We start from the raw sequence: 25,338 nt of genomic DNA, 5'->3' as shown, positions 1-25,338 counted from the left end.
GAGAAAACAGTTACATTCTTTAAGAATTTTTTTCCACTATAGGAATGGTTCTTTCTGACCTCAGCATTTCTACTGAAATTATTTTACATCAAATGACCAAAACAAACTGAATGCATGGTCCTGTGGTGCACTTGGAACTGGATATGTCAAGTCTTGGTGATTAACGATGCCATAATTTTTAAACGCTGCCACTGTGCCAGAAATCAGTTTCAGGAATCAGGAACTCTGTGCTCCACTTTGGGTCATAGGCTGTTGTGAAACACCCTGAAAAGGTGAGCATCTTCTACTCCTGCAGTGTGTCTGTAGCCTGCTTCGCTAGCTCTTACTGCTGTGCATAGAGTAACAGGGAAGAAAACACTTCTCCGCATACAAAACCTCTCGGGCTTAGACTCAGATCTAGCTGGGAACCAGATTTTGGAGTATGAAAATTGCTCTTTCTTTTATGTTTAACTGTTTCATACTTGTTTTGGTGAGTTCAGCAAGTACTGTAAGGTTTTGACACATATATATCCAGGATTTCCCGTAAATGGGGTATGTGTCATGTATCCACCAGATTATGACACAGACTCTCCGACCTGTCAGCCATCAGTGTAGCTACAGTCCACGTAGCCATTAAAATCTGCTTTTATGTAACGCATGTTTTAGTTAGTGATTAGTCTAGTGGCTTTCAGTTCTATCCATCCCATCACAAATTTGCCACCGCCCATTACAGTTAAATCCTCTCAAACCTTCATGAGCAAATGGACAGCTGAAGTCCAACAGCTCTAAAACCAAGCTAGAATGAGATGGCAGACAGTTTGAAAACACACTTGTTACAAAGAAATTGTGACTAAGAGAATTTTGTTTGATTTTCCTGGAATACACAAATGAACACTTTCTTCCAGAAACAGATTCTTGATGCGTCACAAGCAATTCCAACAACGAATTACTACTCAAACTACCCCCAAAACCCCAGTGCATTAAATGCTTATGAAGTTTCCTTGACTCAGATTCAGTCCTTGCAAGTGGATGTGTAATACTTTCAGGCAGATGGCTGTGTGTCAGACAGAGGAGGAAAAGCAGACTGATGCAGCGTACTCGTTTTTTACCCGTCTTTCTGCCAGCCAGCCTCTGCCAGCAGCACAGGAGAGGACGGCTTCTCTGTCACCAGGCGACACCGGGGTTTGGCACCTTCTCATCCTCTATGCAGGTGAAAATGAAGGTAAGCTCAGCTTCTCCTTTTGAGCTGTAACAATCTCCAGCCGAGCTCCTGCTGCAGGAGCCAGTCCGCCCAGACGCCCAGCCCTGGTTGAGCTGGTTTGTCTCCTGCTCGTTTCACCACAAGAGGGAGCTGGAGCATTTCAGTATTTCCGAGCACTCACGCAGGCTGCTTCTATCGTTTGCTGCTTGTAACAGTTGCTACTTTAGTATCAAACTTCTGTTGCAACGAAAAATGTATTTTGACACGTGAGAGCGTGCATACGTGCATGTAAGATTAAAGTATTCCCTACCGAGACAAAATTCAAGTTCCTGAAAACAGGGAGAACAAGCACTTGGTACAAGGGGCTGTTCTTCCTCCAGAATAGGAAAAAGACGTTAACCAGGTTGTGTTCGGACAGAGGAGTACCAGCAGTGTTTACAACACAGGAAAATCATGCAGAAACAGTGTGTTATTTCCTTTGTTTTCTTTGTAAATTTTGTGTTCTTCATCTGTGACTACTTGTCTCTTTTTCTCCCCTGTAGCTTCAGGACTCTTGGCAATATGTCTTCGGCATCCAGAACTCTAAGCGAGCTTTAGAGTTACAGTGGCAACCCAAAATATGATGAGTTTTATACATAGATTAATCATTTTACAGAACTTGCAAGAGAAGTCCAAGACAACCTGAAAGGGGAAAACATTGCAAACTACAGCCTAGCGAATTACAGACTAAAGCTTATACTTAAACTAATGCTTGCACAAATTATTAAGCACTCAATTTATAATCACCTGCAAGACAAATCTTCAATGGACTTGCCAAATAATAATTTCAAAACAATTTTATTCAAAATTGCAATTAAAAGCTCAGATGATACATGAAAAAGTATATTTAAAATTTCTCAAATGAGAGAATTGGAAGTAGTTTCAAGCTCAAGAAATGACCCATCCAATTCAAAGTAACCTTGTTAAATGTAATAGTTTGCCCCACACCCAGCCAGATGGTATTGAGCAAAGATAGATGCAAACTGCAGATATACAAAATGCAGACCCACCAGCAAGACAGCAGAAGCCTTATCAGAAAAAACTGAGAGGAAAACGTTGCAAAATAAAGGAAAATCATTCTCTGTGATATATAAATAATACTGAACTAATTATTCCACTCTGTTTGGCACTAGTGTGGCATCAGTGTCATTGCTGTACACCTTTTTTGGGGAAATCTACAGTCAAGACGGAGGACCAAGGAAGAGACAAAAATGCTAAGCATTTGCAAAACAGGTTTTTTTTAATCAACCAATTTTTTAATAAGGTTTTGCAAAAGACTGCTGTCCAAGATGTTGGATTCTGGGAGCCACAGTCCACAACTTCCATGTGACTGAGACTTGCATCCTCCTCCTACCCCTCCATCTACCAAACCAGTGCTCCAGCCCACGTTCTTGAGACTGTTCTCATATCTTGTAAGGTTTTAATTATGTCTGATTTCCTTCATAGTTTTGCACATTCTGATTGTGAAATAAAATCTAACAGCACAGTAAATTTGAGTTACTTAATATACTTTTAATTTGTGTCTTCTGCTTTTTAATTACCAAAACCTTAAATGGTTTTAATTCTGCTGCTCCTTTCATGAGGGACTAACACTCAGCAAGTCTGGCAGTAAAAATAGTTTCTCCTTCTGAATGGGGGTGGGAGGGAAGGAAATGATTTTTTTTTTTTTAATGGCTTAGTGTCAGGGGAAATCCTAATGTTCTCAGCCAAGTTACCCCGCAGCCAGAATAGAGCACTGCCAGTTCAAACTCTTCAAAGGCAGTTCAACAAAACTGCTTCTTGTGAGAGGTAGCCAGCTCTCCCAGTCCAAGTCTGCTTTAGTGGATGCCAAGGTGTTTCATTTACGTTCAGTGAAAACACTCTGTGGTTCTCCTCTGAAAAGCAACTATATAAAACCGGCAGTAGCCCCTTCCGAAGATCAGCTGCCTGAGTGTAGTTAGACTGATTTATCTGTGCTCTCTAGTGGCTAAAATAGACTTTATTGCTTCTTACTTCTGTGTGCCCTGCAAGTACAGCCCTGACGTAGAGGGCTAACATTCTGCCTTCTTGTATGATACAGGCAGAATTGTTCATTAAATCTAAGTACAAATCTATCCAGGGTCACCTGTGTAAACCAAAAGAAAATCAGCAAGAATGTGACTGTCAATAAAAGCAGAAATGGAACTCTATAACCTTTATCAGGCGTGTTACTCACTTAAAACAAAAAATATATTCCAACTTACATACACAAAGAATTTGTGGAAGGAAAACAAGTTGGCTGTATCAGCATATCTGCATGATGTGTTTACACTTTGTGGCAGGCTGCCATTTATGTTCCAAAATTGTGAAGAGGAGAGCAGTTTTGTAAGAAAGATCTGCAACAGAAGTATGTAAGTCAATAAAATCATGCACACCTACAGTAAGAGTCATAATATATTATTTTATTTAGCATACGACACTGCCAACAACTCTTTATATAACTGGAGGGTCACCTTTTGATGGCAATAAAGCATCAGAAACCATCTGAAAAAAAAAAAAACTAACAGATGAGAAAAACCCCCACTATCTAGTTTAGTCAGTATTTCAGACAGCCTAGGTGTTTCTCCCCCTTTCCAAACTACACCTTAGGAGTTTTGGTTCCTGTATCTGTATATTCAGTGTTTCAGTGTCTCCTCACCCTCTTATTTGAACCTGGGCTAACCAGTTTTCTTTGAAGAGCTTTTGTGATGTACAAGACAGTCACTTATTCATACATGTTCATATCACTTCAGGACCACAATAGTCTGAAAAACTCATTTGCTTCACAATCTCTGGATTTGCCTTCACAAAGATTTTGTCTTCCAGTACAAATGGTTGGGAGTGATTTAAGGGCCAGCTTGAGATACCAGAAGTCTGCTCAGCTCGGTAGCTCTCTTTGTGAACAGTTATTCTGCTTCGCAATGAAAAAGGAAGAGCAGAGAAAAAAGAAAGCACATACACAGCCTACAGAAAGGATTCTCAGTTGACTTCTTCCTTTGCTCTTTTTCATGCCTCTTACTTGGCTTTGGGGAAGGAGTGAAAAGTCTCCTTTCTTCTCTTTCTGCAAATATGAAGAACCAGACTACAGCATTTTCAGCCTCTTGGAGCATCTTCCTTACCTTCAGTTCAGCTATCCAGTGGACACCTTTACAGAAGCCTGCCACGGTACCAAAGCAGAGTTAGACATCTAGCACATCACCTAAAATCAGAAGATGATGGAAGCCCAGACTGCTTACTCCACATTTTCCAGACCTCTGAGTCCCTATGGAGTCAATGGAAAGAGCAAGGCCATTTTGGATCCATGCATTTTGCCCAAATTTTGCCTAATCTTCTGTTAAAAAAGAAAAAAGGGAAGGTATATTAAAGATCCTATGTTTTCCTGACAAAACACAACTCAGTGTTAAGAAGGAAGTGCAGCAAACTGGAAGACTTAACAAAAGATTCAAGTCATTTCAAATTGTGAAGTGGATTTGCTCGAAACACATTAAATAGGAATGCATAATGCATGTCGTGATATGTTCCTACATTATTTACTTGGCAGTCTATACTGAACGTACCTTACGCAACCCTGCTCCGCTCAGCGTTGCTTGCCAAAGCCATGTGCGTGTGTTGATCAGTGCAGTGGGCTGACCTCGGCTGGCTGCCAGACCCCCACCCAGCCGCTCTCTTGCTCCCACTCCTCAACAGGACAAGGGGAGAAAAGAAGATGAAAAAGGTTGTGGGTCGAGACAAAGACCAGGAGATCACCCACCAAATACTGTCACGGGCACAACAGCTTTAACTTGGGGAGGATGAATTTAATTTATTGCCGATTAAAAATAGAGTAGGATGGTGAGAAACACAGAGAAAACTAAAACAACCTTCTCCCTAGTGCCCCCCTTCATCCCAGGCTCAACTTCACTCCTTTGTTCCCAACTCCATCGTCTCCCCTCAGGCCCCCACGTGCTGCAGAGAGATGGGAATGGGGGTTGCGGTCAGTCGATAACACTTCATCTCTGCCGCTCCTTCCCCCTCACACTTTTCCCCTGCTCCAGCATGGGGTTCTGCACGGGCTGCACTGTGGAGATCTGCTCCACCATGGTCTTCACTATGGGCTGCAGGGGGGAATCTCTGCTCTGGCGCCTGGAGCACCCCCTCCCCCTCCTCCTTCTCTGGCCTTGTACTTCTCTCACTATTTTTCCTCACTCCTCACTGCCGTGCATCATTTTTGAGCTTTCTTAAATACGTTCTCCCCAAGGTACCACCATATTGACTGATGGGGCTCAGCCATGCCCTGAGGTGCATCAGACCCTGCTGCCGGCCCCCAGGCACCTGCACCCCATACAAATAACTCCACTGCAGGAGTTGCAGGGGAGGAACCTGGGCAATTTGGCAAATGAATGGAAAAAAGCACTTTTCAGAAAACTGAGACATGAACTTGACACTTGATTTGAACCTCTTCTCACCAAAGGTGAGAAATATGTCCTCTTTCATTTCCATAAATGAAAGGAAAATCGGCTGAAAGAAGAGGAATTGGAAACGATGTGGTACCAAAAGCTGTGCCACCATGTGCTCACACGCTGAGAAGCTGAGGAACTTAGCAACTGACTTATTTAGACAGATGCAGTTTCACGACTTCATGTTCTGCTAATATATTTAAGAAGTTCTTGACAGAAACGAGTGCTTCCAGAGTTTGCCACACATCTGCCAGAGTATCATAAACCTTAAAATAAAGACACTGACAGAATATTAGCAAGTGTGTGTCCAGCAATGTGTATCAAATTTATTTTTTCTTTCCAATTTGCATAGGAGAATTAATGTCCTGCTAAAAGAAAGGAGCAAATCATACACTAACACACATTTTTCCAAAAAGTGTGCATAACTATGTATGCATTATTGCCTCTGTTAATATTCTCTCCATGATTTGAAGCCCTTTTTCTACACATTAAAAGCAAGTAGACCAATTGCACTGGAAAAGGACACTGATTTTTGGCAGAATTCTGCAGCACAGCGCTTACAACAGGGATTCCAACATACATGAGATGGTCCGGGATGTGTTTACTACTATTGTTATGTTAAATGTTGTAGCAGAGATTTTGTTATTTGGAAAACACCATTTTTGGTTATAAAATCCATAAAACAGCATAGGCACTTATAGTGGCAGTATATAGTGTGTAGTATAGAGGACACGACTACAGAAATTAGGGTGATACTTCCAACCTCAGTAAGTGCAAGCTATTGAAATATATAGCAAGGATGGATCAAACCAGAAAAGCTGGGAAGAGCTGTGAAACCACTAGGTATGTTTAGGTAGGAAGACAGCCTTCTATTCAGTGAAAACAACTTTTCATTAGTTACAAACAAGCCATAAACACTTGCTTTGTTTATTTTCGCTTTCTTTTCAAAGGTCTTCATTCTCTTTTCAAAGGTCTACATTCTCTTTTCTGATGAACGAAAGAAAACCTTTTGACAGAAGCAATGTGCTTTTCCACTTTGAAACAATGGGGAAGTGAAATATAACTCCAGAACAATCTGAATTAGACAAAGATCATGACTGAAGTACATTTACTCCATACTACATTAAAAAAAAAAAAGATTGATGTATAAAAATTTGCCATACTAGATTATACAAGCACCACAGTTTTTCACAGCTACAGCTGGATGCATATGTGTGAATGGAGAAGAAATAGAAAGTGATGGTGTTCAGCTGCATGTTGGGTTACATATCAAACCTTCCTTTAGAACACAATGATATTAGAATACAGACAAGTAAAAGATGAGGACTTTAAATCCAATTACTGTTCAGCAGTTTCCACAAATCAGTTTATATCGATCTTGTGAAGTAATTTAAATTCACCAATTTATCAAGTAACTTAAATTCAGCAAAGTAACGATGGCAGCGACATATGCCAAAAGCTTCAGACAGAACTCTACAATTTTATTCGAAAGTCTGCTTTGCTGAAAATTACGTATGAAAGAACTATATGGCATGTTGCTCACTTGGGGTCTATCTTTTACAAATTGGTAATGAGAATGCACACTTGCTGAAAGTTAAAGGAGTACAAGGCTGAGGCCAGTTAAGACAGTTTGGTGATAGGAACAAGATAATTTTCCCACAACACCACGTTTAGGCTGTATCTGTGCAAACTCTAAAACAAGGCTCATTTTTCATCCACTGTTTCTCTCAAGAACAAGAGTACATATAGTTGATATACAGCTTTGTGACCAACTGCTTTGAGAACCTCTGGGCTATCACTCTGTTGGCCTCAATTTTTATCATTCTGATCTGAGGAATTTCATCCAGGCATTGAGACTGTATGAGAGGCAATTGATTCACTTTTGCTTTGACCAAGTATCTGTGAAATAGACAATGCGTACTGTCTTATGCAGAGTCAGTTTTACCAGCATGCCATGGTAGTCAATACTCTGCATGGCAATGTTCATCAGTGCCCACATTCTGCACTAGAAGAAGAACACCATGACCACGATAGGTTCCTGCCTTGTCCATGATGTCTGTGTGTGGGTCCTAGCCCACCACAGATACTGATTTAAAGATGGTTGGCTGCTTGGTAAGAATATTCCCCTGATGCACCCACTTTCTAAGTAATTTCACAGAATCACAGAATTGTTTAGGTTGAGAGGGACTTCTTGAGGTCATACAGTCCAACATCCCTATTCAAGCAGGGTCAACTACAGTTGGTTGTCCAGGTTCATGTCTCATCAGGTTTTGAATATTTCCAAGGACAGATACTCCATAATCTCTCTGGGCAACCTGCTTGATGGAATTTCACGTTTTCTAATTTCTGCCCATTGTCTCTTGTCCTGTCAGTGGGCACCACTGAAAAGAGCTTGGCTCCTTCCTCTTCATTGGCTCGTATCGGGTGTTTATACACATTGATGAGATTTCTTCTGAGCCTCTTCTTCTCCAGAATCTCTCTCAGCCTCTCCTTATATGAAAGATGCTCCAATCCCTTAATCATCTTTGTTGCTGCACTCCAGTCAGTCCATATCTTTCTCATACTGCAGAGCCCAGAACTGGACACAGCACTCCAGATGTGGCCTCATCAGTGCTGAGCAGAAGGAAAGGATCATCTTCCTCAAACTGCTGGCAACACTCTGCCTAATGCAACCCAGCAGGCTGTTGGCCTTCTACTGTGCAGGGGCATTTCTCATGTTCAACTTGGTGTTTACCAGGACCCCAAGTCCTTTCTCGCAAAGCTGCTTTCCAGTCAGTCAGTCCCCAGCATGTACTGGTGCATGGAGCTATTCCTCCCCAGGTGCAGGATTTTTTATTTCCCTTTGTTGAACTTCATGAGATTCCCCTTAGGCCAGTTCTTCAGTCTGCCAAGGTCCCTCCGTAGGGCATAACCATTTGGTGTATCGGCTACTCCTCTCAGTTTTATACTGTCTGCAAATCTTCTGAGGGTGTACTCTGTCCCTTCACCCAGCCCATTAATGAAGACATTAAAGAGTATTCACGCCAGTGTTCCAGTTTAACCTGGAAACCAGCAGCTAAACACCAGACAGCCGCTCGCTCACCCCTCCTCTTCCCCCCCAGCAAGACGGGGAGGAAAAATGGGCAAAAGGGGAAACTCACGAGATGAGATACAGACAGTTTAATAAGGCAACAAAGGAAATACTACTATTAATACTACTACTACTAATAATAATAATGAATATGCAAACCAAACTATATACAATACAATTTTTCTCACCACCTGACAACCGATTCACAGCCAGTCCCTGAGCAGTAATCACAGAATCCTGGAAATCCCAAATTTCACTAAAGTCCCCCAAAAATTCAAACTCCCGGACAAGAAAGGATTCAAACTCTCAGAAAAGAGAAGAGCCAAGAGCTTCCTGCTCCCCTGCCAACCCTCCTTCACAAACTGAACATGACATCTATGGTATGGAATATTTCCACTGGCCAGCCTGGGCTAGCTGTCTGGCTATGCTCCCTCCCAGCTCCTGCACAACTGCTCATTAGCTGAATACAAGAAAACATCAGTGTTAGCAACATTCTTCTGTACTAAATCCAAAATACAGCAGCTACTGAGAGGAAAATTAACTCTATCCCAGCCAAAACCAGGACACCCAGTATTAAACCCTGAGGTACAGCACTAGTGACTAGTGACTAGCCTCCAACTTTACTTTCTGCCACTGATCACATTCCTCTGGGCCCAGCCACTCATCTAATTTTCAGTCCTCCTAACTGTGCACTTCATCAGCTTATATTAAAAGATGTAGTAGGAGACAGCTGCAAAGGCTTTAGTAAAAATGAGGTAGACATCATCCATTGCTCTACCCATATCCCGTCAAGTTGGCTGTCCTACCAAGGATATCAAGTTGGTTAAGTATGGTTAACCTTCATAAATCCATGCTGATTGCTACCAATCACCTTTTTGTCTTACTCAGAACGAGTAAGAAAGGGTGAACAGGGACAGATTCAACAAGGACTTTTGTCCCCTGCAGTCCTAGCAGACGCTGGAGCAGAGCCCTAGCAGCAGCAGCACAATGTTACTCAAGAGCTGGTACACTGGATGACAAGAGAACAATGTCACACATTTTGCCATGGAAACAAGGCATGAAAACAACCAGAAGGTGTCTGCTTTTAAAGGAAACAGCACAGGTAGAGAGACAGGTCAAAAGCCAAGTGACAAAGTAGTTTGTATTGCATACAGTCTGAAAAAATGAGAGGAATAGCTAAAGAAGAGGAAGATGTAATACAGCTGAGCTATTGTATCTTTCAGATCACGTGGTTTCTGCCCGTGAAGATTGTGGTCTGTCCTTGGTGGGGGTTCTTCACTGGAAAGCAGCACTGTCTACATCCCCCCACAGAAGCAGCGTGGTCTGGCCTGGCAGTGGGATCCTGGTGCTGGGTACTCTGCTGACCTCCTGTTACCAACTGCCCAGCCTTCCTGCCCTCCCCTATGGTGACACAGACTTCTTGCCAGTGACACATTCTTCCTTGCTGATGTCAATGAGGTGCTTAAAAACAGCTCCAACTTACCCCACCTGGAATGTACACTGCATTCTTGATAAGCTATGGGGTGCTGTTGACAGTGAAACCTAGCAGTGCCCTGGCTCCTGTGCTGCTGTTGAAACCTAACCCTGTAAAGCACAGAGGGGTGATAGCGCAGGGGGGACCTGCAAATCATACCCAGGACCCCATCCACTTCCCTCAGCCTTACTCCCACTCCCTTTCTCACCATCCCTCTGCATCTCATTTCAGAGATAATCCTCCTTTAAATTTGCCTTTTTTTCTTTCCCAGTGAGAAACTGCAAGCCAGCAATCCACCATATTCACTACATGGGCATACGTACATACTTACACATACACAGAGTAGTTTGGCTGTTTTGATGCCAGAAGTAAGGGCACTGTTAATCATCCTGTTTCCCTGCTGCCTCCCTGACTGTTACTGGCAATAGGACCAAAGTTTGGGAGGAGCTAGCGGAGCTAGGTCAGTGGTCCATACCGGGCCATCCTGAGGCACAAAACTCTGCGTCCAGCACTGACAGTGCCTCCCTTTCTGCCCATGCCAAGTGCACCTGGAGCCTTAGGTTACACAGGGCTCTCTTACGAAGGGAGAGTGACTGATCCTCCAAGGTAATCGTAGCAATCATGATGAAGGAGCAGAAGCATGTAGAAGCATGAAAGAAGGAAGTCTGGGATTTTAATATGCTAAGTTCTCCCTGCTCTCCAGTTGCTTTTCTTTTACTGCAGCACTGGAGAACTCCCTCAGAATGATGCCATCTGCATGCCTCTGCATTCTGCAAATGCTGGAAAAAGTTGTCTACACAGCAGCAGATGAATCACAGACAAATGCAATCAGCTGTTTGGAAGAGCCAGCTATATATTTGTCTAAACATACCTATTTCCAATCAGATAAAGTATACCTAGAATGTTTGCAATAGAAAAATATATTGTGCAGTTTAAATATAAACAATATGGGTAATAAACCAAAGCAGTCATAAATTATACAATGCTGTGTAATTTTGTAATTTGCTTAATTTATAAAAAAATAAATGATTAGGTTATTCTATAACAATTGCCAGTTTTACTCTAGTATATACAGTAAATTAGGCTGTAAAACTATGTTTTCACATAATTAATTCTTCTTGTGTGTAGAGCTTTTGTTTCTTTTTAACCAAGGCTTTGATTTTCAGTCTATGCCACTTCATAAAAGCATTTACAATAGATTAGACTAGAATAAAATAGAATATTTCAGTTGGAAGAGATACACAATGATCACCCAGTTCAACTGCCTGACCACTTCAGGGCTGACCAAATGTTAAAGCATGTTATTAAGGGCAATGTCCAAATGCCTCTTAAACAGTGACAGGGGCATTGACCACCTCTCTAGAAAGCCTGCTCCAGTGTTTGACCACCCTCTCAGTAAAGAAATGATTCGTAATGTCAAGTTTGAACCTTCCCATTTGTAAAATAATGCTTTAATATTTATTTTAAACATCACAAACTCTTGAATGCATCACTTCCATATGGTATATTTCTTATTTCATTTTAGGTTAAAGTCGTGAGAAAATTAAGGTGGCAAGAGTAAATGTGCATTATTTCCTTTTGAAAGTTTCAAAATACAAAGGTAGGAGTCATAGGAATAATGCTACGATGGTGAAACAAGAAAACAAAACACAAAGAAGTAAAATTAAGGTTAAAGCCCTTAACCATTTTACTGAAGGGTATGCAGCATTCACAGTTCTCAAAATCAAAGAATGATGAAAGGTTCCTCCACTAATGAGGCAAAACAAGATAAGCTAGTAGTAAAATAGTCACTAAATTTGATAATAAATGTATGTCACTTCTGTGTACATACTGTCAGCTGTACTGAAACATGTGCACTTCCCGCAATTAGAAATGGTGTTAATCTGGTCTTTTGTTGACAATCAAGCTTACTTGTTTCCAAAAATAAAATTTGCAGCTATACTACAACATGCAGGTGTATGTTTTGTATGAAAAGATATTTTTTATCATGTTCTTTCTATTCCTTTTTTAAATCTAAAAAATTAATTGGTTTAGTGCACTTCTACAGCATTTCATTTTATGGAATGGCAAGGAATAAGGCTGTGTGACTTTTTGCTAGAAAAAGCCCAATAAAAAGTAGCTACATAAAACAGATCCTAGAAGGCATAGAAAAAAACCCACAAATAATCTATTTATATTGTTTGTAAATATGTCTCATCATGGGACTATTAAATTTGAAACACCACTATATTACAGCAGTTCTGACTGTTGAAGTGTTTATAGCTAGTCATTTCAAGTAAAAATAATCAATAAAGAAAAAAAGCCCTAAACACAGTCTATTAATTTCTTCCTGCTAGCACTCTATGACAGAATAAAGATGCCATTTTTTATTAGTATTAGCAACAGGTTAAAGAAAAGAGTAAGACAAAAGTCTCTTTTCATACAATATAATTATGCGTATTTTTTAGAAGATGTATAATTTCAAAATTCTTTTAGGATTAGACTAAAATCAGTGAAAGGTCTTGAAAACTTCCAGAAGTTCGACATTTTTGTTATCTCCAACTGTTTGGAAAACTGATCCCGTAAAAGTCTACATGGGCTAGAATACAGTGAAAATACAGTGCTTTTGAAAATACCATTCCAAATTTTTGTAGGCTTATGTTACATACAAAAATACATATAAGAATTTTACCAAACCTATAGTACAAATTCCTCACTTGCAAAATAAGGACATTTCAGAACCCTTCCAACCCCTACTATTCTGTGATTCTGTGATTTAAAATTTTTCTGTTGTGTTTCTGATTCCCACATTTTTATATGCATATATAGTTTTTAACATCATGGTCACATACTTCATATTCCTCCAGATCCTCAAATCATCAGTGCCCAGAATACACAATGAACTACTAAATCAATGTTCTTTTTCATCTCTTTTCTTTAATATTAATCCCAAACATCATTGATCCTTCAGGAATCAAGAACAACAGTTTCATGTAAAGTTTGGAGGATCAATTTAATTATAAAGTCTTTTGACTTTTCTCTTTCTCTTCTCTCCTGTTCCTTTCCCCTTTTGCTTCAGCCCTTGCCTCGGACCCATTTCACCTCCTAATAATGAATACTGATCTTGTTTTATATGATGCAGGTCTCTTAAACCTCTATTACTTTATATTTTCATGAGCATACACACACAGGTCTGCTAACAAATTTCTGTTCCAACTCCTACCAGCTACATCAGATTTAAATATAGATATCCATGTAACATGGTAGAAAAAAATCCTTTACACATAGTTATTTAGACAAATGTACCCATGATTACACGAAAAGCTGTATAAATACCTGTATCACTATGCAGGATACTCTGTTGATTCTCCTATTAACATTTGTATAAGTATATATCATACTTCAAACATTTAAAGATTTGTTTTTCTCTGTCGCCTTCTTTAAAACTCATAAAAGTACTTAGTGTGATGAAATCCACTTTTAAAACTGCAGAGATTGCTGTGTGCCTAAGCGAGCCATTATTTGCTGGCTCACAACCATCTTTTCTGTGTCTGTTGGAATCACTCATGCATTAATTGCTTATCAGAATTTGAAACAGTTCATGAGTCATTCTGAAGATAAAATAAATAGATGTTAATGAGCCAATTTCAACAGAATTAATATCCTCTGCCTCTTAAAGCTGAAAGTCTGTATTTATTACATGTCAGAATTAGGTCTTGATACCTAATGTATGGGCACATACGAAATACACTCAAGCCATACTCCACAATTCAGAACTGACTGACTAGATCAACATGTTTCAAGGGATCAATGCATCGTAGTCTTATTTGACCAAATTATGGATCAAAGAGAGAAAGGACTAGTCAACTATAACATTGAGATCAAGTGAAAGGCATGTCTAAATGCATAGATTTGATGCAAATTGTGTGAACAATGAAATATTTAGTTTTTAAAGTTTGGAAGTGATTCTATATGAGAAAATCTTAACACAACAGAAGTAAACGCTTGCTTTTCTAACAAAAACATTGGTATAAAATATCATTTATAAGACATTTTAGTATTCCTTCCATCGTATGAGGGGAGAATGAAGGCACAGAGTTTACAGGAGTATCAGAATAAGGCATTTTATTTTGGATCAATCTGAAATTTTCATTAAGCCATAAGACTGAGTGCAGGGCTCTTCACCCATTTAATTTCTTACTAAAATTGAGTTAAATATATTATTTTGGAGAATAAAAACTTTCTTTTTGAAAACATGAGTGAGCTAAAAGATTTTTAAGTCTGGGCCAATGCCAGTTCACTGTTGAAAATTCCAGTCTAAAACTTCTCAAACTAAACGATGCAGGATGATACAGGAAACAGAAACCCTTCCCTTGAGCCTTTAAGTCCTTATTCTAGCTTGTTCCTGAAAACTGTAGGCAAAAAAGATCCCCCAAAAATCTGAGGAAGAACAGGGAATATCCCTAAAAGGCAACTGTAGCTCTGAAACATATTAGGAATTAAACAGACATCAGTGAGCCACTTTTGAACCAAACTGTTAGTGAAAAATCTTTTTAAAAAAAATCAGTTTTTCTCGAGGAAGTTCAGCAGCAGGAGATTCTGGCTAATGTAGCTGGCTGGTAAGAATCAGATAAAATGGGAAATTCACAGAAATCAGCAATTTCTCTGTTACTCACTGCTTACAAGCAGGATGAAGAACCCATTTCAATAGACTGTGGGTTTCAGTAAGAAACGAAGAAGCCTGTATTTTATTATATTAGGTCAAGTTCGTTATTGTCAGAGGTCATATCAGCTGCTTAGCAGAAGGTGCCACTTCAGCTAGTCATGTAAAGGGGCAGAGTGTGGTAGTCCTAGAAGTGTTAATGCAGCTCAGCTGATGCCACACCACAGTCACACCCAAAAAGACCTGGGTACCCCGTAAAACTAAAGGCATCTCCCCAGATCAAGACATTTGACCCAGCTTTAAACACAGAATATGTCATTGTTAGTGAAGTCTGCACATAAGAATATAGAGAAAAATACAATTAGAAAACATATCGTGGATTAAATACAACATAGGAAGAATTAAAATTTTGCTACTTATATCACTTTCATAAATTTGCAGATATACTAACTTACTTAGTAATGTGTAGCTAAATAACGTGCATTTTCCTTGACAGCATCTTAAAATTCTTCACTTCATGTATTCACAGCTAACACAACTCTCACATAACTTGCTTTTTCTCTTAAGTATATGTAAGGAAGGATTTAGTTCATGTTAGAAATGAATTGTGCTACTTTCTCTGAAACCTACAAAATTATGCAAACAATACAGGCAAAGTCATAGGTTCTGTAAGACAGGCCTCGTGAGAAAGGAGGATTGTTTAAATTTATCTTTATGTGAATATAAGATAACAATGAAGTGATTAAATGGTTTACTTGTGTTTATGAAAAACATTTCTTGTGCTCCTAAAAATTATTCCTAGTATGTCATATAACAAGTTTCCAACCTGCAAACAAATATTATTGCTGAGATTTTACACTCTGATTTACACAAATGTCAGATTATTATTCATTGCTGTTTTTATAGACTGTGGAATTAGTTTTTCACCAGATAATTCACTTTCCTCTCATTAATAGTTTAAGCTTTCAAACTTAATGACACGTGCCATTGTTCACCCTTGTTCAGCAGAACTTTACAGACACAGTTGTAGAGTTAAACCTAAAGCTATTCAGTGCATCTACTGAAAATGTTGATTTCTAAATAAAAAGTAAGTAACTTCTAAATAGAAGTTTCCATTGGATTGTGCAACGGAAATTTTCACTCAGCAAAATTTTGAGAAAAGCTATGGTTTCATGGGAAACGGGAAAAGATAAATTCCACACAACAATTCTTTTCATTTTGAAAAGCCTTTACTGTAAACGCTGCCAAAATTCTAAGTCTCCACTTGACAATAAACTTGTGAACAGAATATGGGAAACTAGCAGGTCACGTCCATGATTAAAATAAAAACTGGCAGCGCTAGAAACACGCATTGTCGAATAACGTTGAACTTGGATACAAATGCATTCATCACCATAAAAATGGCCAAAGAAGTATTAGTTATCAATATTCCTTTCCTCAGTGTCATGTTTGCACCGAGAGTGGATAAAAACAGCTTCTTACCTGCTCCAATAATTCTGGTCCGTTGATACGAGCCTGTACAAGAGCATCATTAACAAGTGAAGGAAAGTTTAGAAGCACGTGCTCAACATCATATGTCCCACTCATGGCACTTGAGAGCTCCTCCAGGGACTGAACGTATTCCCTCCAGTGAAGATCAACTTCTGCCATGTTAGCTAAGCAGCCCCGGATGACGTTGAGGCAGTAGCCCATACAGGGCTTACTTAAAGTCAACCCTTGGCAATGGGCACAGTACTGCATTTTCAGTAACGCTCTGCCGCAGTCTTTCGAGAAACGCAGATGATCTGTTGTATTGATCACTTCAATCCCCAAATTCAGAGCCTGCAAAAAAGTCCGGCTGGGTAACAGTGATCTTCCCATTTGTCCTACGGCCTTTTGGGGAACGTTACCAAAGGGCCTGATGTCTCTGCTCGCCATGCGGAGGCACTCCGCATATTCCAGTGAAATATCAGTCGGGCCAGGGTTAATCACGTGGTTGTAGACGATTGGGAACAGGGTGTCAAAAAATCTGTTGACAAATTGCTCTGTGCTAATGTCTGCGCCAAAGACGAAGAGTCCAACATCTGTGAAAAACTCCTGGACAGGTGCAGTAGCCTCAGCAGCCGTGTTACAATATGCGTTGCAAAAAAGTGTGCTTGTGTAATTCTCAGCCAGTCTGATAAGCATCTCAAAGGTTTCTGTAATAAAAGAAAATCATTATTTTTAAGGTTTAAAAAATATGAAATTGGAGTAAGAATTTAAAGCAATTACATCAGGACATCTTACATTTATCCTGAATGTATTTTTTGTATTAGAATTTATGAATACACAAACTTCTCACAAACTGTGACAACCATCTTTTCTACATAGGCAAACACCTTACAATTCATGCTACAAGACAAGTAATAATCCATATGTTTTCTTGGCAGGATATATTAAACACAGTCTAAAAAAATATAAAAGCAAATCAATTGTAAGCTGAATTATTAAGTTACAAAATACAACAAAGGTCTATTGTATCTGTCCACATATAAACATATATTAGCGCTCTCATCTCACGATTCGTTATGCAACAGAAAGTTAAATGCTCTGTCACTCCAAGTCACTCCTCATACCATCCTAAATGGATGGGCAAAAAGTAACATTAAATAATTGAAACAACTCTTCCATTCCACTAAAACTGGACTCACAAAAGATCAAACAGTTTTGTCGTCTTGTCTTCCAAAGGAAGGAGCTGTACCAAGCGCACACAAGAGCGTGCTTTTAAACAATGCTGTTTGGTCTGGCAACTGCTACGGTCAAGCAAAGTGATGGACCGTGCAGAACTGCTCCCCTCGGGCACTGGGATGGATACGCTCTCCCCTAAGCCTCCAGACCTGCATAACCAGTAAAGCCTGAATGCATAAACTTCCATTTAGTTTCATGTGTTAGCCGGCAATCCTTAAGCACACTGAGTAGTTTTTAATACAAGTTAAAGTATACTGGAGAAGTGTTCTCTCCTGATCTGATCTGTGATTTCCAGGTAAGGAAAAATGCTGGTTTTCAAAACAGAAAGACTGTTTGCGTTGAGGAATTTCCTAGATCTGCCTGAGAAGCTTGCACTTCAGGGAAGGTGAAGGGGCAATATATAGATCAAAAGGAAACTTTCCTTAGAGTTGAGAATAAAAATACATAGAAACACATGTTATTAACCCATTTTATCCACTGGACTGCTATGACTCAGTAACTTCCTTTTATTTATTCAAACTTTACAAGTTTTGACGTATTTATTTTTTCACATTTACTTTTTCAAAGGGACTCTCTAGAAATAAAGTGAGAAAAAGCATCAAGTACTGTCCCAACAGTAACGATAAAAATAGGCAGAAGCAAATAGCGTCAAATTATGTAAGGCAATTACTGAAGCAGTCTGAAGTCTGATGTTAACTCACTGGCTGAAAGGAACGGTAAAACACTCGGAATAATTTTAATATAATAACCAACAATAACAAAGACTGGCTATCATATCTTTAATTACACATTTATGCATAAGAATAAACGTCTTATATTCTTATAAAAAGATTGTTCAGGTCGGTGAAATTATCATCACTGACTTCAGTGGGTTTGCAAGTGTATGATTTATGAAAAGAGCACAAAGACACATTAAACTAATCTGCTTAGACGTTCTAAGCATTCTTTGTATTCTCCAATAAAAATGAGATACATGGTTATAAATCTGAGTCATTACCTCTATTCCTCTGCTATCTATTAACTCTCAGTTTCATATTTCATGCCATCCTCAAGACTTATTTTGCTCTCTCTCTTTTTTCCATTCCTCTAATATTCATACAAGTAAGAAAAAAGTGTTGCCTGCCCACAGTGAAGAGTGGGAAAGTACATCCCATTTGTCTTGTGGTGTTTTTTTTTTCATTACTATGGCACATACATACATGCACCTCTCCTAAAGTGAATTTCACTATAAGCATTCATACGTGCCAAATATCATTCAGCAAAGGGTTTGATTTGTTCCAAAAGTCAGACTCCTAAAGTCAGGACCTTGGAAGCAGCAAGGCTCCCACCAGTGGAGATCTATTCTATGCAGCAAAGCCTCTTGAGTTTATCCCACGAGTTGACATGCACAAGTGAGAGCTGAGTAACTGCAGACCACGTGTATGGGAGACCCGCGTGCTTCTGGAGCAGCAGATGAGACACGACATATCAGACAGGGCATATCAGATCAGTCGAGATGCCCACTTTAAGGTGATTGAACCGAGGATGAGATCTCCACCAGCTACAAAGGCAGCTGGGACACCTAGCTCACATGTAGGCACGCATACACCAACAGCTAAACTACAGCCCTAAATATCCTACTGTACATTGTGTCTCACTTTTATCGGAGGGAACAAGCAATGCAAAGAAAGCACAATACTACTATGGAGGTTTTATTTAGTTGCCTAAGACTGTTTAGTACCATTTTCAATGGTAGATGCTATTTATCAGAAGGGCATGGGTATCCTGCAGGTGCTGTGTCATATCTGCAGGCTTTGTGTGGATGTTTTGCATTTAAAATGGTACTAGATGGCTGTGCCTAGACAACTGAACTAAATTCTAGACACCCACTTATCACTGACTCAAGAACCCTTCATACAAAAGCTCAGAGCAGCCAGAAAAACAAAGACAAAAATTGAAGTCAAATTGATTCTTGGTTTAGATGGTTTAAAATAATAAATTGTGAAGAATATTAAAGGAAAATGGCTATTTTTGTAACTGCAAATTCAGTCTTTCACACAAATTTTGCCAATGCTTCAGATGAAATTTGCTAATGTAGGTAATGTTAGTAAAATAATGATGTTATAATAATATCTTTAGAATGACATGAATAAAGTTTTTATGACCTTTCTCAATTTTTTATTATTACATTTTCCTAGATGAAAACCATAAAGTATGTGATCTAAAATGTCACAATCTGTGGCTGCAATATCCTATTACCAAGAGCACAAATATTAGATGAAAGAATAAATCATGCAGCATATGGATAATCAATAGATTCTACAATGTGGTCTAAACAATAACAAACCTTCAAGACTGAAATACATTGCTACTGCCCCAGTAACCCACAGATGAATGAATACAATAATCAGCTGCATGATTCATTGACTATTGGTGCTTTTCTAAACAGCATATGATAATACTGGCCACTTGTGTTTACGCTTCTGCATCATACTGTTTAGCTGTCATTTCAAGATTTCTTACAAAATTTGTTAATCAGGTTTACTCTGCTGGCATGGTTCCTACTTTATAACCACCAAAGCTATTTCAGGGCTTTGTTTTGCTCTCAGCTTGAAGAATGACAGACAGCAAAGCAGATGTATGTTTACTTTCAATATTGAACAGATCCTGTGAACACCTTATGATGGCAATCTATGTCATTTACAACACTTTCAGGGACTTCAATGACAAATCAAGTTATGCTGGTTCAGTACTGCAAGCATATCATAGATTTAATAATGTGTTTCTCTATCTTTTAATTCATGGGCCCAGACTAACATCATCAGTCTTAATTATTCAGCCACATAAAAGAAGCAGTGAGTTTTCAATCAGTATATATCCAATACATATAAAAAACATTCTAAATTTAACCAAGATGAGTGAGACAAGCTCTTTTTGTTGTTACTAAATTATTTTTTAATCTGCAGGGTCAGCGCCTGTTATCGCCATCCTTTATGAGACCTTCGTAGTATCCTACAGGTACCTTCTGCAGCACTACTGTGAATAACGTCTAGCATTTACCGTGGGTGACATGTCAACTTTCTTTTTCTTTGACTATGCTTAAAATTATGATTTGTACACTCCTAAGTAAAAAATCAGGGCTGTCAATATATTAACCCACAAATTCTTTGAAAGAACAGTAATATCTCTCTTCCTGGTTTTGCTAAGAAGGAATAAACCACAAGGCTAGGAAAAAAAATGTAGATGAGCACTTTTTTATGTATTGCATTTATTCAACTGATTCTTTGTATCAGTACTTACATACATTTTTTGTTGATAATTGCATATTTAACAAAGTGATCACAAAGTGATGTAAAATAACCATCAGATCACTGCTTCAAAAGGTTTTGCAAACTTTCATTTACTTCCTTTAGTCTTTCTGTTCCTGAGAGCCACAGGTAGTTGTAAATTACAAAGATACCACAATGTAGTATCAGTCCAGTGGATTACCGGCTTTAGAAGAGGACCCAAAAGTATACACACACCCTATTTACTAGAACAACTCACAAAGAGAACAAAAAAGAAATCTTGTCTTTTTATTCCTGGACATTACTCAAATTTAATGGAAATATTGCACTGAATTAAATAGGATTTGGACCGGATTTTAAACCAGCCCTGTAATTCTCATCCTCCCTAGTCTTGCCTCTGTACTACAGGTACCTTATAAAATTAATTTAAAACAAATTTCTATGACAACATGTTGTTATAAAAGCAAACACATTTTCTTAAGTTTACCATTTCATCGCACAGATAAATGTTCTATACAAGCTGCTAAATAAGAAAATGCATAGTCTAAATCTCGAGTATTAACTTTTGAAACATCTATAGTACTTAACACAAAGACAGTCTAATAAATTAAAAATCCAGTATTAGTAGTGGGCCAACAAGTTGTGAAGTTTTATAATTCAGTATTAATCATCAGCCTACATTACGTATTATAAAATAATTCACACTTAGCCAAGGTAAGATACAGAACTCAATAAATTATACCTGAACAGGTTCAAATCCATCCTTGAATTATGGCCATAGTATTTAGCAAGAATGCCTTTCACAGTCCAGAGGGGATCCAAAACTGATGAGTCTGAATTACCTTGAGTATCAGCCCATAATCCCACAAATGAAACCAGGAATCCAGATAACTACATCCAAGCAAAAGATTAAAAACTTAATAATATTATGAATTTATTATGACTTGAAAAATCCTATGGGAAAGTATTATCCTGTTGACAGTTTCCATTAATGTTCAGTGATCTCATACGTTTTCCTCCTGTTTATGGGTAGCACAAATAACCCAGAATCATCAAACTCTACTAAAGATTTATAGTCCGACAGAGTGTATCTTGCATGCATTGTCCTGCTGCAGTCAAGAACTCAGGTACAGTTCACAGCCTAGCAAACAAAAAGCATTCAAAATTTATGGAAAAGAACTTAATCCACCCAGTATTAAGATACATTATATCTTTGTTTAAAATGTATCAAATAGGGAAATAGGTATAGGTGGGAAATTCAGTGTAATTATCCGTAATTACAAAGGAGTACACAGTGCCAGATACACAGCAAAATCTCCTAATCATTTATCACATCAGAAAAATGAGCAGGAAGAATAAAGTCTTCAAGACATGTACCTGAATTATAAGGAACTAACTCATTAGGGCATTGCCTGTGAAGGTTATGTGGGAGAGAGATCAAAAGGATAAGTGCCAGCAGAAGATATCTGAGACTCACTAAAAGTGCTCCTCATTAACACATATTTCAAATTAATCCATTTCATAGATTATAGATTCACCACTAAAGTCAGTAAGAAAACAGGCAGAACAGATTAAACATGTAGCCCAACCAGCTTTGTGTTCCCAAGTGTTAGTGGTACACCTCAGGCTTTACAGCAATCACTTATCACAACAGACTTCAGAATTTGTCATGTCTTGTTTGGTTCTGAATTTATTTTAGCTCCATTTGAAAAAAATTATTGAAAAAACTTGAATTAGAATTAGCTGACCATTGTCTAAATTGTTCTGTGTTCAACGGCAAATTCCTCAGATATTCAGATGTCAGGTGTTACTTGCATGTCCTGTGATTTTGATCTTGGTTCAGCTCTACTGTAATTTTTTTTTTAGTTGTGTTTTTTTGGTTTGCTTTTTTTTAGCTTTGTACAATAGTGTAACTCTCACCCTTTACAATATTATGTGGAGGACTAAAAAAAAAAAAAATTAAGTAATCATGGTGTAATCATGGTGTGATCATCACCAGCAGCATCCTACTCCTCCCAGTGGAGAGCTCAGGGCTGCTGATTCATCTGAACAATGTACAAGGAGGCATGAGCATAGCACCAGAGAAAAACACAGAAACTAGAAAGCTGGTGTATGACAGTTTTAATTGGAATATTACTAGGAATTAGCAATCACAGATAATTTGGTCTATAAGCATTAGCCATCACTATAATTACACTACAAATAAGTGTTGCACTTTGAAAGGCTGTTAAAACATTATTCAGAGAAACAGCACATTCTCTCAGATCCATATGTAAGGTATGCTCTCCTTTTTGCGCATAACAAAATCGTGTGGACTCATAAGCAACTCATTCTCAATTTAACCAGTGTTTCTTTTAACAAATCATTTAAATTTTATTTGAAAATTTACTATGCTGAAGAATCTAGACAAACATGTCCCAAAGACAAGTGAGATGAATTCCACTCATGATTGTGCTTCATCTTTTCGCTGGTCTGAATCGCTAATCATACTTCTCATTCTTCTTTTATAGTCTACTTAATATCATCACGTGGTGTTCATCTTTTCTTAATAATTCTGATACTATTTTACTATGCAGAATTTGCTTGCTGAATCAGCAAATCCAGTTGTTTTTTTCTTCTCCTTCTCCATCTTTCTATTTATACATTCAAGAACAGGGGCCCAGCACTGCAACAAGACTCCTGTTCAGCTGATCTGACACTGTGATCTCCAAGTCTTGTACTTGTTTTTTACAAAATGCTGGAATAAAGTTATCTTTTTTTGAGTTCTCTAGAGCTTCATTAATTTTTACAACTTAATGAAAATCACCACCAATGGTTAGAAAGTCCCTTTTGAGCTTTCCAGTGAAATTTGCTACTGTTGATTTTAAAATATGTAGCCATAGAATCTGCTACTTAATATACAAAGTTGTAATTTGAATGTAAAGTACCTAATCATACATTGATAGATGATATTTTAATATTGAATGTCATATTAATGAAGGAATGAATAATAATCACTTGAATGAATATCACATGGTTATTATTTGATCTAGTTATAGTCACTGATTCCACTTTTCTCACAAAACTGTTCTTTTTTATTTCAGTCTGTTGTTACCCTTTTAATAGTGATGCTGATGGGACCATTCATCTTGCTGTTTCAGAAGCAGCAAGAGCAGATTGTTATGTATGGTGCCAGGAGAAGAAATGACTAGCAAGAAATAGATGTCTACCAAAACCTTTTTTTTCCCCCTTTGGATTCTTTTTACCTTCTCTCTGATTTTGCATTATTCTGTGTATTTCACAGGCAATGCTTCCTCACTGGAGGAAAATATTTCTAAATTCTGAATATCTTGCTTACTACTTTGGAATGAAATATGCTCAGAGTTGAAAGCAGATCACTCCAGGGGATCACACCTTTAAAACTTCATACAATGAAGTTGTCTGAAAATCACTTGACGTAAAATGTTGCGCATGGTTTGCAAAATGACAATAAATTGATAATAATATATGATATGCATTTTTACACATTTGCCATCATAAATAAGGAAGGCAAGTAATCTCAGATGTATGAAAAGGGTATTTTTGGAAAGATGAAATTTGGAACTGATAGCAGAATGATGTTGAGACAGGAGGGTCAGAAAAATAATTGGTTAGAAAGATAAAATTCATCTCACATAACTTCAAACATAAATATGTAAGCCAGTCACCTGAAGCTCCCTAAAAGTCCGGTGAGAGAAACAAGCACTTCTAAGGCATGATTTATCTGTCTGACTTAAGATGCCTACTTTTGATTGAGAAGAACTGCTCTCTGGAAGCGCTTGGACCTCTCCACTGACTATAAAGAGATGTTAGAACAAATCACTCAGTTACAAAGATCTGTGAATCCCCAAGATTTTTGTAAGGAACTGGTATTAAGAGAAAGTGTCATCAAACACTATACGATACTACAAATTCTGAATAAAGAGCTGAGATGATCATGCTTCTACAAAGTGGTCGTAAAGGTAGAGAAACGACAAACTTCTAGTATATTTACACAAATCCTCTTTCCTTCTGCACAGCTGGGAACACGTTTTTCTTAGAATGAAATAAAGTATATACTTGATTTCCAGAGGGTTGCCTGAGCATCATGACTTTGCATGCTTAGCCTTCTAAAAAGCAGTTATCAGGGAATCACAGAGGAATTACACATGAAGGGAACGAACAACCTCAGGAAGATTTCCATAAAGCTATGCTGATGAGTGACATCAGATGAAGCTTTTGTCTTTATATTTGAAAGTTTAGAACCTGCTATTATTTTGTTTCTCCACTTCTCCCAGTTTTATGCTGGCAATACTTACTCAACTTCAGTGAACTGGTTTTTCATTTATACAAGTTGAAGTGAAATGATAATAAGGTTCTAGCAGATGCAACACTACAGAACATTTCTTGTACATCAAACAAGTAAATATATTCATTTTGTATCACTGAATATTTAATCTGACAGCTTTCTTCTAAGTGTTGGTTGAGGTTTGGTGAATTCCTGCATCGGACAGTCTGAGGAATTCCACAC

General features: G+C 38.3%; 1 protein-coding gene across 12 annotated transcripts in view; it reads right to left on the bottom strand.

The window, feature by feature from the left end:
- GPC5 (glypican 5) overlaps window positions 1-25,338 on the bottom strand; it is an 846,827-nt gene that overhangs the window by 694,627 nt on the left and 126,862 nt on the right. For all 12 annotated transcript variants that reach the window (XM_075423644.1, XM_075423689.1, XM_075423635.1 and 9 more), the window contains one exon: window positions 16,321-17,015. In XM_075423644.1, the coding sequence (XP_075279759.1) occupies window positions 16,321-17,015 (695 nt within the window). The remainder of the gene's footprint in view (window positions 1-16,320; window positions 17,016-25,338) is intronic.

This window comes from Opisthocomus hoazin, chromosome 1 (genome assembly GCF_030867145.1).
Source record: "Opisthocomus hoazin isolate bOpiHoa1 chromosome 1, bOpiHoa1.hap1, whole genome shotgun sequence".
Lineage (NCBI taxonomy): Eukaryota > Metazoa > Chordata > Aves > Opisthocomiformes > Opisthocomidae > Opisthocomus > Opisthocomus hoazin.
Note: the sequence above shows the minus strand (reverse complement) of the source record. Positions and strands in the feature narration are given on the sequence as shown.